Below are 13,811 nucleotides of genomic sequence, written 5' to 3'. Positions count from 1 at the left end.
ATGTTAAAGGCTTAAACACACTATCAATTCTCTTGACATTTGTTAATAAGCTCTTTTCCATATCACACGTTCACAATTAACCGTGGCGGCTCAAAATGAAAGCGCAACATGAAAACGAGGTTTATTATGAACCATTTGAAATTGTAGCGGGAAAGTGCACAAATTACTTAACAAATATATACATTTTTGTTATTTTTGGCTACACTTAAGTGCAATATGGATCAGTTGCAAGCACTATTATCTCATACTAAAACAGTTAATGGTTTGGAAGACTTAGGATCATTGCGTGTTCCCGAACTAAAAAAGATTTTGTTTGTTTACAAGGAGAAAACATCTAGCACAAAATCTGACCTTATCCTTCGAGTTTATGCTGTATTCTATCGCATAAAAAATGATAGGAACACTATTAATATCCCTACATGTTCCGAAGAAGAGCGCAATACTTATGGTATTATAAAGGTCTCGAGTGTCATAAGGTCCCCTAGGTTTGCAAGCAAAAATCTTTAGTGAGTCTTATTCTTAAAAGATGATTTGAGACATGGCAAGACAAACAATAAGTACATATAGCTGCGTTTTCTTGACAAGGCATTGTTCATTCCTAGCCCTGTCCAAGATTTTACTGCACATGGATCATTTTTTATTTTTTAAAGAAAACGCTTTGCTCTGGTATAATTTGATTTCCTTGTTAAGATCCATAATATTATTTTTTAGCACAATAATATTATTGGAAAGTTCCTTGATGTCATCTTCCATTTACTTCTGAAGTATACATATATTGACTAAGGAGTTTTGTGTTGAATGGAACTTGGCATATGAATGATCATGAGCTGTTGTACTCATTTTTGTCATCGTTTAAAATATAAAATCCAGTGTGAACAAAAGCTGCACACTCCGAACCACGAGAATATTTTCGTTTTCACCCTTACTACTACTAGCCTCTTTGATTTTATCTGTATCTATAATAAAGCTTGACTATAAAGTTAAAATCTTGTGGTAAAGTCTTCTTTTTAGCAAAAACACGCTGTGAAAAATAAAATGTTCATAATAAACCTCGTTTTCATGTTTACTGCGGCGATACTTCTTTGTATTTTGCAGAATCGGAACAGATATGTCAATAGCCTTATTGTCGTTGTAAAATTTCAGAATTTATTGACGCAATACACCAATCTTACAATGTTTTCTTGTGTCGCATTTGATTTCGTTCATGATGAAAATCTAAGTAAATTTTTAAAAATTGTCACAACTCGTAACTCGCAATACGTGATTTATAACCATCTTACCAAAAAAGCAAATGATTATTTAATTTAAAAACAAACAAAAAATGTCTCACGAACAAGTATAAAGGATTATCCGACTGAAAAGGCAACCTCTGAGTCGATTTTGCTTGGATTGGTTGTAATGTATTTTTAAAATCTCAGCTCAAAAAAAGCAACCTTGCAGCCTTTTTTAAGCAGAGTATATGTTGACGAGCGAGTTGTAGACATTTCAACGGGCTAACGAATAGTACCCAATATTACTTACTCTGACGTTGCGCAGTAAAATTTAGTTGCTTATAAAGAAAGGGGAATCGTGTAGGTTAATTTTCCTAATCCAGATAAGATATTTCTAAATTTAAATGAATACAAAAAAACTTAAAAACCAAAAGCTATAAAATATACATACACTTTTGGATGCGTCGAAATAAATTCTGTAATATATTAATATTTTAAAAATACAAGATTTGGAAAAGTAGCACTCGATCAAAATTTAAAAATTAGTCAGTTCGTTGCTGGTTTTGTATTGGTATTGCGATTTTTTGTTTACTGAGTAGGGTTACTCTTTCGACTATTTTGAAATCTTCGTTTTCCATTTACAAAGTCCATCGTCATAAATACTTGATTTCAATTAAAAAAAAAAAAAGTCTTTACATGAACCCAAAATGGCATTTCAAAATGCAATGAAATAATGTCCAGTTACATAAAGTTCTTATATAAACAGCACATGTGTTTCAGTTTTGTACACATGCGCAATGGGTTCGCCTTGGTTAAATCATGTTTGTACCAATCTTTCGACTTGAATCAAATCAATCAACATAGTTTTATATCGTTAGTGAGAGTGTAAGAAGATAAGAATAGAATTTTCATTCCGCTTCTTAAAAAAACGTCATATAATGGCTGCCCTGTAGTCGTGCAAAAAACCCTTAAAAATCCCATATGCGAATATAGCATGTACATATTCTATATACAAGTAAAAATTACATTCAAATAAAAACGAACAAATAAATAAAAATATTCCTTCAATACAAGTAACAAAAATAATACTAAAAAAATTCAAATTCAAAAAACAAATTCAATTCTTAACATAATATTAACAAAAGAGATAAAAAGCCTATTTCTGTTCATCTGAAACCCATCCACCATCCATCGACCATTCCGAATTATCATTTTTTTCATAGTCTGAGTTTTCATGCTTTCCATATCCAGCCTCATTCTCATTCTCAAAAAAGATTTCTTCTTATCTATTATCTTCTTATCTTCAACAGCTATCCATTTTAACAACTTTCATTATTTTTTACTTTTGCTTGGAGAGTGTTGTACCCCGGATACTGGATGAATCCAAGACGTAGTTTGCGTCACGTGACTAGAAAATGTTAGAACACAATAGCTAGAACACATATATAAACACTTTCGATGAATATTTCAAACTCTTCGCTACACTTACTAAAACTCACTTGTTTTATCTGTCTCTTCGACATGTTTGCTCTACATTTTAATACTATATACACTTACACACCATTACACATTATTTAGAGATGTGTTTCATCCCAAAGTTCAATTTTTGCATTAAAAAGCCACAACTTGTTACTTCATGAAATTTAGCACTCCTTGGTTGACCATACTTACGTAACGCATGCTTTTAACGTTTTATTGGCAACGATAATAAAAAGAAAACTTTGAAGTTGACTCAACAACGCACCTGTGTTTTTGTTTTTATTTACTAGCGAAAATACCAAAAGAAAATTGGGTGTTAAACGCTACCTACTTCAGTTAACTGACTGGTGATTGATCTATTAAAGGCCTACACTTTGTATATTCTTATGGAAATAAAAACGTTTTATTAACACTACTCTAACTACTAACGACAAATACTAAATCTTGTTCAATAAATAAAAAAGGTTTGACAAAAAAATTATAGGGGAAAAACAAAAATATTACTTCATGTAATATCGACTTCCGTTGGATCCGTACACTTCTTCCCATCCGAATGGCAAAGCTGAAATAAAAATTAAAATAATTATCTACATGTGATGAATGTGCTGACAACAAATAATTTGCGCATGCGTAAAATCTATTTTTATTACATGTTTGGTGAATACTGCGAATACCTTCTGCGAAATCAAAAAAAAAACGCTTAACAAACACAGACGCCTTTACTTTTGCACATTTCTTTCTTCAAAACAGTACATTAGGTGCATCAATGTTCTACAAGAGAAACTTACGTTCTTCTTCGAGAAGCATCTTCACTGATTTTACTGTTTCTCTAGCCTCGTTTGCAAGCTCGTTGTATTTTCTACTCTTTCGGCTAAAGAGAGAAGGAAAATAACTAAATGCTAATAAGTTTTTATAGCAATCAAAACATTATTTTGTGTAAAAAATTTCCTTGAAAAATTCCTGTAACATTATTTTCTACAAAACAAACCAAATTAATTATTTATATCACATTGGCCTACAATAGTATTTACATACAAAGTTTAAAAAAGAAATGATCTATCCAAGAAGTTATACACGTGTGAAGAATTTTATTCGTATTAGAAAGCACAGATAGTGGAAAATTGAATAGAAATTATATCTTACCCTTCGTCTGGTTTACTTCCCATCGCATCCAATTTGACATACATATTCTAAAAACGAAATTAAAATAACAAAATCGAAATTTTAGGGTAACACAAACCTTTTTTTATCCTTTTCTTACCTGCACAAATTTAGTAAGTTTGTCCACTGCTACTTCGTATGTTCGTTTACTTACTTCGCTTTTGCGAAGTTGACAACCAAGAACCACTAATCGTTTCTGTATTTCTTCAAACTCGACCTGAAAAAAGTTTTAGGACAAAAATAAAAACAGTTTGAAACCTTGGTTAAAAAGGACAGGTAGTTATAAGATTTCTTTTTCTTAAAGCCTGTTTAAATGGTACTGTTTAAATGCTGCTACTGAATTTTGAAAATTCTGCCAGCTAATAAAAATGCTCAAAAAATGTTTAGAAACGTTTTGTTAAATGTCTAAAATCAAGTTACCTCTGGTGAACCTTGGTTAGATTGTAATATCGATATTTCTGTCTCAAGTTTCCGTATATGCTAAAAGAAAAATTGATTTGGTTAAAAAATGCAACAGGAATAAAAATTGGCAAAATATGTTGTTTTCAAGAACATTTTACTCGCTGATGAAATATTTATGGTATTTTAAAACTAACCATTTGAATTTCTCTCTAACTTTGCTTACAATACTTTTAGCTTAATTTCCCTTTTAAACATTTTAAATTTCATATATAAAAAAGAATCTCAGCCTCGTGCCCATTGTTTTTCTCTGTCTTAACCTCACCTGTGTGTTAAAGTAGAAATGCTATATTTATTTCGTTCCTTTCAAATTAATATCATTATATCTAAGTTAATACGAACAACAAAGAGCTGAACCAGTGAAAAAAAATTAAAATGTAAATTAAAAAATTTTTTTTGAAATTGGTGTTCAGTTTCAAACAAAATGAGTAGAAAAGAGTAAATTAGAATGTTTACGAGTAAAATATATCTGTAAGGGAAGTCCAGGGAAGCCACCTTTGCTAGATATAACCTACCTCTTCGTAATCTTTATCTGTTCCACGAGTTTGCAACGCGAGCTGAGCTTGTCTGCGAATTGCTTGACATTCGTTACGTAAAGAAGATACCTCCTGCAAGAAGAAAAAATGTAGAATGGTGCAAAAAATGAGCAAGGCGTTGATATAAATTGAGTGGGAAAATCTACTTAAGAAGGGTGACATTTAGGGGTTTATATTTTGATGATCTTCCATTTGCAAAACTGCTGAATATTATAAATACGTAAACTTTTCTGAAAATAAAAATTTTACTCGGCCAGACAGACTTCGGTGAAAAAGATTACCGAAGTTACGCTTACGAAGTTGGCAATCCTTTTATCAGCTTTTAACAATGATAAAATAGACTTAATAACTACATCCTTTTTTCATGAAGAACAGGGTAGCATCAAACTTGATATGTGTGAGATTGTACACTAAAAATATTTAAAATCACCATAAAACTACTTACTTGCTTTGACCGCAATAACTCATCCTCCAATTCGATACAAGTGCGATCTTTATCAATCAGAGAGGAGCGAAAGTATTGCACATCTTTTAAGGCTTCGTCACGCTCTCGACGAAGTCTGAATGAATCGTCACGATATGACATGCTGTCCGTACTAATGATGGCTGCAATCTCTTTCTAAATAAGTCAGCATGAAGTTTGCATATTTTACACGTAACAAAAAATTCAGGCTAAAACAAATATAATATTTTTTCTACCCGACGCTTTGTAGTGAAACGATAGCATTAAATGTCATAAATTGAATTGCCAAACAGCTTCAAAACAAATCAGATATATAATTCTTGTTTTATAATAATCACAGTCCTTTACTTTGCCTGCCAAACATATATTCTGTTGTTCATTTGAGAAATAAATAGCTGAATGTTGAGTTAAAATGAATAGTCATATACACATATACATAAATAGTAAGTTGAAAAGTTCAATCAGGCTATCTCTCTCCTATTGATTATTATGTAAAGATATTGAAATTCAAACACAAATTGTGAATATCTGATTTCTACAGAAACTTTTTCAGGCCAAAAGAAGAACAAGTAACATTTGAGCCAGCAAGTTCCAAGATGTCATTCAAGTGGATTGGAAGAATTCTTCTAGAAGTTAGAAAAATTTTCTACATGCTACAAATAAAGGGTCTGCTTTCTGTTCTCCTATGTAAAAATTATCTCACTTTTTTTAATGAAATTGCAGACTATTTTATCCTGATCAGATTAAATTTTGATTCTTTTTTCTGAATTCATTTTTTATCAAACTTTCTGAATTTTCATGAAGCAAGTGAAAACTTAAGTTTTTCTTGTTTATAAGTAATGAAGATGTTAGAAGAATTAGTTTTGTGGTACATACTTTTTCAAAACTATCTGCTACAACTTCTACACAAATCACTTTATTTTCTACCTTATAACCTAACAAACAAAAAAAACTTACAGGTGACTTGGGTATAAACTCTTTCGTTTCAAGTTGCAAGGTTTTTGAGTAATCACCCAAGTCGGTTAAGTTAAAAACATCTTTGACAGCTTCAACAAAATCTAAGAAAATATAGGAACAATAAAGAATAGTTTAGATGTGGAAATACTAAACACCAAAGAAAAATATTAACCTAAGCATTTAAACCTATGTGTTGCAAACAGAAATATAAAGTATATCGCATTCTATTAGATTTCTCAAAATTAAGAACTCAAACTGATCATAAAATCATGTAAAACAATATATTTAAACTTCCTTCGAAAAACACCTGTTTCATTAAAATATATTTGCTTTTAAAAAACTTAATACATTATTAAACAATTAACATTGGAACTTAGAAGACATAACAAAATCAAGGGCAACTACCGAATCTTGTATTCAACACATCTAAAATTGCCTTATAGTGGTTTTAGAGATCTTTAATGAAATATTACAGTATTTTTTTTTATTTTCGCTTTTTTTAAAAGATATATTTAGATATAAATAGACTTGAACACTTCGGGAGTATCTAGTACTCTAAGATTTGCTTTCAAAATTTTTAGAAAATAAAACTGTCAATCAGTTCAAACAACATAGGGGTCTTCCCATAAAATTTTTTTAAGCAACTATTTATCAATTAAAAATAACACATTTTACCTCCATATAGTACTTCATTATTTTTATTTATGTTTAAATTCAATCTCAATTTGTTTTTTTCCACTAAAGTTGGTTTCAAACCAAGATGTCCCAATGCCTAAATAACGCAAAAAATTTACTAACACTTCGACATTTTTATGACGTTAGCAAAAACGTTTTTTAGACATATTTATGAGTTTCAAATAGACACGTTGTAACAACTCTTAATGATAATTTTCATTCAACAAAAACTAAGTGGGTGGCTGGGGTAGAATACACTATAAAGTTGTATCGTTTATAAATTTAGCGCAAACTAAAAAAAAACATTGGTGGATAAAAGCTCTGCATGTAAGTTAAAAAATTTTAACTTGTACACTAATAAGAATCGACCAATTAAAGTGTTTTATTTTTTTGCTAACATTATCATTAGAAAAAACATAACAATTAAGACGGCCAGCAACATGATGTGCACGAAGGACGATTAGATTTAAAAAAAGAGAAATGCGAAAAGAAAAAAAAAATTAGATCAAAGTATACTTTCACAAGTAGATCCTAATTCACAATTACAGTTTGTTTTGATTTCAACTGGAGATGTTTGAAAATAAACTCATTAGCATTATCAAAAAATTGCTCTATATATAAACAATTGATTAACCTACATTTGCTTTTTATTTCTTAAAAACATAGTAAAACCCATCATCACACCAGCCATGTCTGTTCACATTTATTTTTACACTCCTGCCAAATATTTTTGAAATGAAAACGTCAAGTATTTCCTGCTCAGTTAAATAAATCTGCCTGCCTCTACTCAATTTCCGTTGAATGGAAATCAGCCTTTGTTAACAATAAATATATAAACAATAATTCTGGAATACTTACAACTTCCAATTTTTCCAATTTAACAGGTGTTGAAGGATGCAAAAAAAAGTTTGACTTTCTTTTCTTTGTAGCAGTTGAATTAAATTCTGGATTTATGTAGTGGGAAATAGTCATGTTGGGAGTGAATGCTAAAAAAATAGATAAGTAAATATCAATCCATAACAAATGAAAAAAAATCACATTGATGTAAGTTAAATTTTGTTTACATAAACATAAGAAAGAACCTTCACTTTTTTCAATTTTCATTTTGGAAGGTGAAACTACAGGTATTGATAACGACGGATTTCTGCTAACTAAGTCTCTGTACATTTCACTTCCAGCTTCGCTATCTTCTATATCTTCCATGGCGTGAAGTAATTCCTTCAATAGTGGATCATCTTCATTCTCAGGACTGCTTGGTGTTTCAGGCAGTTTCTTACTGAGGTGCTTAAGTGAAAGAGGAGAATGGGTAGAAGTTGACTCTGGTATCTTTGGCAAGTTTTTTGTGTAACTATTATTGTTGAAGTCTGGCTGATTATGTGTTCTACAATCTTTAGAATTGCATAAATAAGTGATAGTGTAGGTCGAAATTCCTTTTCTAAAAGATATAATGTTTGACTAGAATTTCTGCATCATGTTGCTATTATATGACACACAACGAGATTACCAAGAACAATTCACTAGATATAAATTATTAGAACAAGCACCTTTACCTTAATTTAAGATGGGATAAAATGGATTTAGCTTGTTCTAATGTAACATCAGTTAATGATTCTCCTTCTATGGACACAAGCATATCACCAACATTTAAACGACCATCCTAAAAATCAATCCAAAACTTACAAAAGTCCATCTATTGTTGGGAATTTTTGTTCTTTTATTCATGAGCTTTAAAGAACTATAAAAGGTACTTGTGAATTACTCAAAAACGAAAATGTCACCATGGATAACCTATTTTCTAGCTGTAATACCTGTACACAAACAGAGAAAAAACCCACCTTTTCTGCATCGCTAGCATCAGCAATATCAGATATGTAAATATTCGGACCATCTGGTTTATTTATTCCGCCTGATAAAGTAATTCCCAATGATGTCTGGTGTTTAATAACTGCTGTTGAAAGATGAGAGCTACTATTTGCAGACACACCAGGTGAAAAAAATGGCGGGGATAAACTTGGTAGACCAGAATCAACAGAAGGTGTGTAAGCGTTAAGAATCCTCTGTGTGTCAGGCAAAAGATCTTCTAAATAACAAGACACAAAAGTAAAACAAAGCGTTTTTATTATATTATCATTATCATACTATCTTAAAACATGGTAGGTTTAGCTGCTTAACTACATTCTGTATTCCCGACTTATATAACAAAGCAAATTTAATTCGAAAACTTATACACAAGCTTACCAGAATCATGGAAAAAAGTGTTGTTTGGAGAAAACTGATCATCACTTTGCATCCATGATTCCTTCTTGTCTTATGTTAGTATTAGCAATCTTATATCAGGGGTTAAAGGGAAGTGTATCTATGGTTGTTTAATTTTGTGATAGTAAATTGACAACAATAAAAAAAAACTACATTATTTGCAACGTTTCAGGTGTTTACACACAAATTTTAAAAGTAACTTGTATTATTGTTGTAACAAAATGTATGCAAAATTTAGATAAGGGCATGACACTTCGTTGAGCATTTTTTGCAGGTAGAAAAGTAAAAGGGTTTTACCTGAATTTGATGACTCAACCGACTCTACAGATCCTTTTCTTTTACTACTTGTTGTCAACTTATTGTTTGATTCTGGTGACAGATAAGCTTGTTTGTACACTTCATAGTCCTGGCTAAAAATTATATACTAAACATTAAATCCAGGATACAAACCACAAAACTAAATTTTCAGTAAAAACTTTAGTAAACATTGCTTTTTAGACTTAACTATAATATTAGCTTTGCAAAGAGATATTATTAAGAGATACTAAAACAGTTAGATGCTTCATCAAAAAAATTTACTTTACTTTATATTAAATTTGAGCCTTAAGAACAGGTTTCTGTCAGGATTCTGCCCCCTCCCCCCTGACATTTTTTTTAATAACTTCCTATTTATCGTCATCATCATCATCATCATTCTAGGTTTAACGCTCCTTTTCCATGCTAGCATGGGTAGGACGCGGGTTATATTAATGACCCTTTTCCAATCTGATCTAGACTGTACTAGATCTAAACTCAACCTCCTCTGTATCAAGTCTGTCCTTATAACCTCCTGCCAAGTCTTTCTCTGTCTGCCTCTGGGCTTTGCCCCAGGAACTATCAAGTCTCTACACTTTCTTACCCAATTATCCCCCTCCATTCTTTCCAAGTGCCCCAGCCAATTCAATCTTCTTATCTGGATAACATCTTTAATTGAATGGATACTTAGCCTGCTTCTTAGCTCATCTGAACTTTTTCTGTCTCTCAGACTGGTGTTACATATCCAACTAACCATACACATATCAATCCTTTTTAAATGGTCAAGATCTTCCTGCTTCACTGCCCATGTCTCACTACCGTACAACATAACACTTCTTACACAGGCCTCATACAACCTTCCTTTTAACTCAATTGACAAGACTCTGCTAGTCAACAAAGGAAGTAACTCTCTGAACCTTTTCCAAGCAGAACCTAACCTGAAAGTAACACTTCTTTCAAACCCCCTTTACTGCCCAACATATCACCTAAGTAACAGAAGTTCTCAACTATCTCTAAGGAGCCATTATTGTACATCATTGAAGCTGGAAATACTTCATTCTCTATAATCTCACCTTTGCAACGCTTGCATACAAATTGAATGTCAGCTCTTAACCTTCCACCAATACTACTGCACTTTTTATGTACCCAATGCTTGCAAGTCTGACAAAAAATTGAGTTACTACCAACTCCTTTCCTGCAAACGCCACAAGGCCACTTTCCAACTACAAGGTGACACTTGGCTGCAATGCTACTAATCATGACTTTAGACTTTGCTGTGTTCACCCTTAGCCCTTTCTCTTCTAGTCCTTTCTTCCACTTCTCAAAATTTTCAACTAATTCTTCCATCGACTCTGCTATAAGAACCAAATCATCTGCATACAATAACCTCCCTTGGCAACCTGTTCTGAACTCCATTGACAGCGGTTCTAAGACTAGAACAAACAACAAAGGGCTTCTGATGACGTCACAGAAAATGTGCTGATGCAAGCAAAGATTTATTGCTGCCATTTTGTTTCTTTTATGACGTACTATAAGTGTGCCAAGTTTTATTCAATTTAAACAACCCTAAAAGTTATTGAGGGGGGGGATTCCGCACAGGTCATAGTATGCTCGGAAAACCCTGGACCGAATAGGTTAAAGTGTGAACTAAATCATAGAAAAACATTCCCTGATAATACTGATAAACTTTCTCGAACTCATAAATATCACAAATGTATATTGCATGTATTTTATGTAAAGTACATAGTATATCAGTGAGAATCAAAAGAACAAATATGTTACATTTCTTTGTTTTCCCATTGATACTCAACCAAATTTTCCTGACAGTACCCTGCTTCTATTAAAAAAAACCTAACAATGCCCTGCTTTCCAGGTTGGCTAATGATTCTCTTTTACTTTGGTTGGTAAAATCAACTTGACAATCACTACTATTCTTACATTATTTTTTTGTTAAAGTAAATAAACATTTTAGTCTGTATAATTGGATGATTTTTTGGTTAAATTTATATTTACAATTTCATAGAAAGTCAACATAACATACTGAGCAGCATCTGTTTTATCGAGAACTAGCAGCACTGTTCCTGATTGGGCAGCCATTCTCAAGTATGAAACAGCCTCCAGCTGAGATGCAGTATCTAGACTATAACCATTGACATGTAGAATTTTGTCTCCAGTAGATATTTTCCCTATAAGAAAAATTTTATTATGTAATATGTCTTATTATGTAAAAATATATATACCATAGAAAGCAAAAATGTGTATACTTATATATACCTGATTTTTTTGCCAGTCCATTTTCAAGTATTTGTTTAACAAATATGCCAATATGATTTCCGCGTTCATCATAACCACCGCATACTTTCATTCCTATCAAAAACATCAATTTTATCATACATCTTAATGTTTTGTGCGCTAGTTGGTAAGTTTAGAATTTTGTGGTAACAAAAACAATGCAAAAAGTATTTTATTCGATATAGACACGGACTTTATATTAAGCATACTAATTTTCACAGGTTATAAACTCTGGTAGTGTGTTAATTTCCACACTTTTTCGAGAAATTAAGAGTTGTTTTGCATGTTTCTTAGACAACAGCTAAAACTGAGAAAGTTAACAGAATGCAAACATTAGCAATGAAACAATGTAGTAATGAAAACAAAGCAAACACAAACATTATGGTCTTGTGTTTCTGTGAAAAATTTTCAAAAATTTATTAAATTTTTATATTTTTTAGTATCTGCAAAAATTAGTAAGTTTAGAAGTTATCCCTTTGTGCTAAAATGTTTTTATTATTGCTCTGTACCAAGTGAACAAATACCTATTCCTCCTTTACATTCAGATAAATAGACGGTTACCCGACGGTGATTATCCATGTCATTGCCCTTCCTAAAAAGATATATAAAATATATATACTCCATAACTCCTGTGACTTAATATTCAGAAATTAACTTGTTTTTACACAATGCAAGGGCTTGCCTACAATTGTATCTTTAATATTTTAATTTCTAATCTGATAATTCTTACAAATACTAACCCATCAACTTTAATGTTAGGTCACTTATAGCCAATACTTTTGTTTTTTGTCTAAATAAAAAAAAAATTAGCAACCAAAAAATTGCATTCTCTTGCAAGGGATGTCACATGGTGCATTTCATAGTTCAACTCTCACAAAAAAAGCTTTGATTAAAAATACATATAACAATGGCTACCCTAAAAATATCGACCTGTAATTAGTTTAGAAATATCATGTTCTATTCGCTGACTGGGAGAATTTATATATACATATATATATATATATGTGCTTATATACAGAAATTTATAATTATAGATATATGACCTAATTAAGTTTTTAGCTTTAGTGGTGATTTGTGAACCACATCTTTCTTATGAGCAAATAGCTGATTGATACTTGACTCTCCCCCCCCCTTTCCCTTCTTTAAGAAATATTAGCAATTAGTAAAATTCTAAATCCTTGAATAATGATTATCAAGCTCCATATTATGGTATTTTAGTCCTTTATTCTAGTCCTCCGCTGGTAGTTGGTTTGAACTATTGAAACTATTTCTTTCCTAAATATTTGTAAAGTTGTTGATCAGAGTAAACTGGGAACAAGATTATATAATCTATTGTGGTCTATATTATCACTTTTAGGTGCGTGTGGCAAGTAAATTAAATATTGGGACTGTGATTCCATGTATTGTGTAACCTAGTGACCTGTCCTGCTTAATTAGGTGTTTATCCTGACTGTCATATGCCAATAAAAATGATGGAAGACAAATTCTTCAAACATTAGGTGTTCGAAGTTGACGTCTCTAATAATGTCCACCTTAATATATGCCGTATGTCCCAAATGGTCTGAAACTAGTCCCTGAAGCAGCTTCAAGGTGGTGCCATGCCCTTTAACCATGTTGTCAGAAGGAGCAAGGAACTACAAATGCGGTTCTACCGCATTAGCTAACTAATATGACATCTTTCAAAATACAGAAAAGTAGGTACACAAATAATACTTTGAGAAATCGCGTCTTTCCAAAACAAATATGGCAGCTGCGTTCAGCGATAGTCGTAGTTTGGCAATAAGCTGAATACACACTCCTTGGCTCCTCTTTGCGCACCCCCCCCCCCCCCCCCCCCCTCCACGGCATGTTGTCGCATGACATATACATTTTCTGTTCACATTTAACTCTAAAAAAACTGTGTTTAATTTTGTATACAGTAAAAGAACACCTGATTTTAGAATAAAAACTAAACATGCTCTTATCAGCATGCCGAAATGTTAAACGCTGCAATCCAAACTTGCCGCAGCGTCATTGCGATAAAACTAA

At 31.9% G+C, this 13,811-nt stretch overlaps 1 protein-coding gene across 2 annotated transcripts; it reads right to left on the bottom strand.

Moving 5' to 3' along the window:
- Nucleotides 1-1,841: 1,841 nt before the first annotated feature.
- Nucleotides 1,842-13,445, bottom strand: LOC130654576 (syntaxin-binding protein 4-like). 2 transcript variants are annotated; one of them, XM_057457187.1, is made up of 19 exons: nt 12,524-13,445; nt 12,308-12,375; nt 11,766-11,858; nt 11,533-11,677; nt 9,495-9,607; nt 8,777-9,021; nt 8,492-8,598; nt 8,030-8,376; nt 7,800-7,927; nt 6,942-7,038; nt 6,267-6,367; nt 5,292-5,465; nt 4,826-4,918; nt 4,272-4,331; nt 3,952-4,068; nt 3,834-3,880; nt 3,479-3,561; nt 3,195-3,252; nt 1,842-2,619 (listed from the first exon to the last, which is right to left on the bottom strand). In XM_057457187.1, the coding sequence occupies exons 2-19, from the start codon at nt 12,360-12,362 to the stop codon at nt 2,544-2,546; spliced, it is 2,139 nt and encodes a 712-aa protein (XP_057313170.1). In that variant the 5' UTR covers nt 12,363-12,375; nt 12,524-13,445; the 3' UTR covers nt 1,842-2,543. The 2 variants fall into 2 exon arrangements, with proteins under 2 accessions (XP_057313170.1, XP_057313169.1); XM_057457186.1 differs by having other exon boundaries at nt 8,024-8,376; nt 12,524-13,444.
- Nucleotides 13,446-13,811: the final 366 nt, after the last annotated feature.

This window comes from Hydractinia symbiolongicarpus, chromosome 8 (genome assembly GCF_029227915.1).
Source record: "Hydractinia symbiolongicarpus strain clone_291-10 chromosome 8, HSymV2.1, whole genome shotgun sequence".
In the NCBI taxonomy this organism is placed as follows: domain Eukaryota; kingdom Metazoa; phylum Cnidaria; class Hydrozoa; order Anthoathecata; family Hydractiniidae; genus Hydractinia; species Hydractinia symbiolongicarpus.
Note: the sequence above shows the minus strand (reverse complement) of the source record. Positions and strands in the feature narration are given on the sequence as shown.

Excerpts from the sequence above, each read along its gene's own strand:
- LOC130654576 (XM_057457186.1), bottom strand. The coding sequence starts at position 12,362 with ATGGATAATCACCGTCGGGTAACCGTCTATTTATCTGAATGTAAAGGA. Across the intron at positions 7,039-7,799 it reads AATTGGAAAAATTGGAAGTT|GCATTGGGACATCTTGGTTT; the intron begins GTAAGTATTCCA and ends TGCGTTATTTAG. Across the intron at positions 5,466-6,266 it reads AGTTTATACCCAAGTCACCT|AAAGAGATTGCAGCCATCAT; the intron begins GTAAGTTTTTTT and ends TGACTTATTTAG.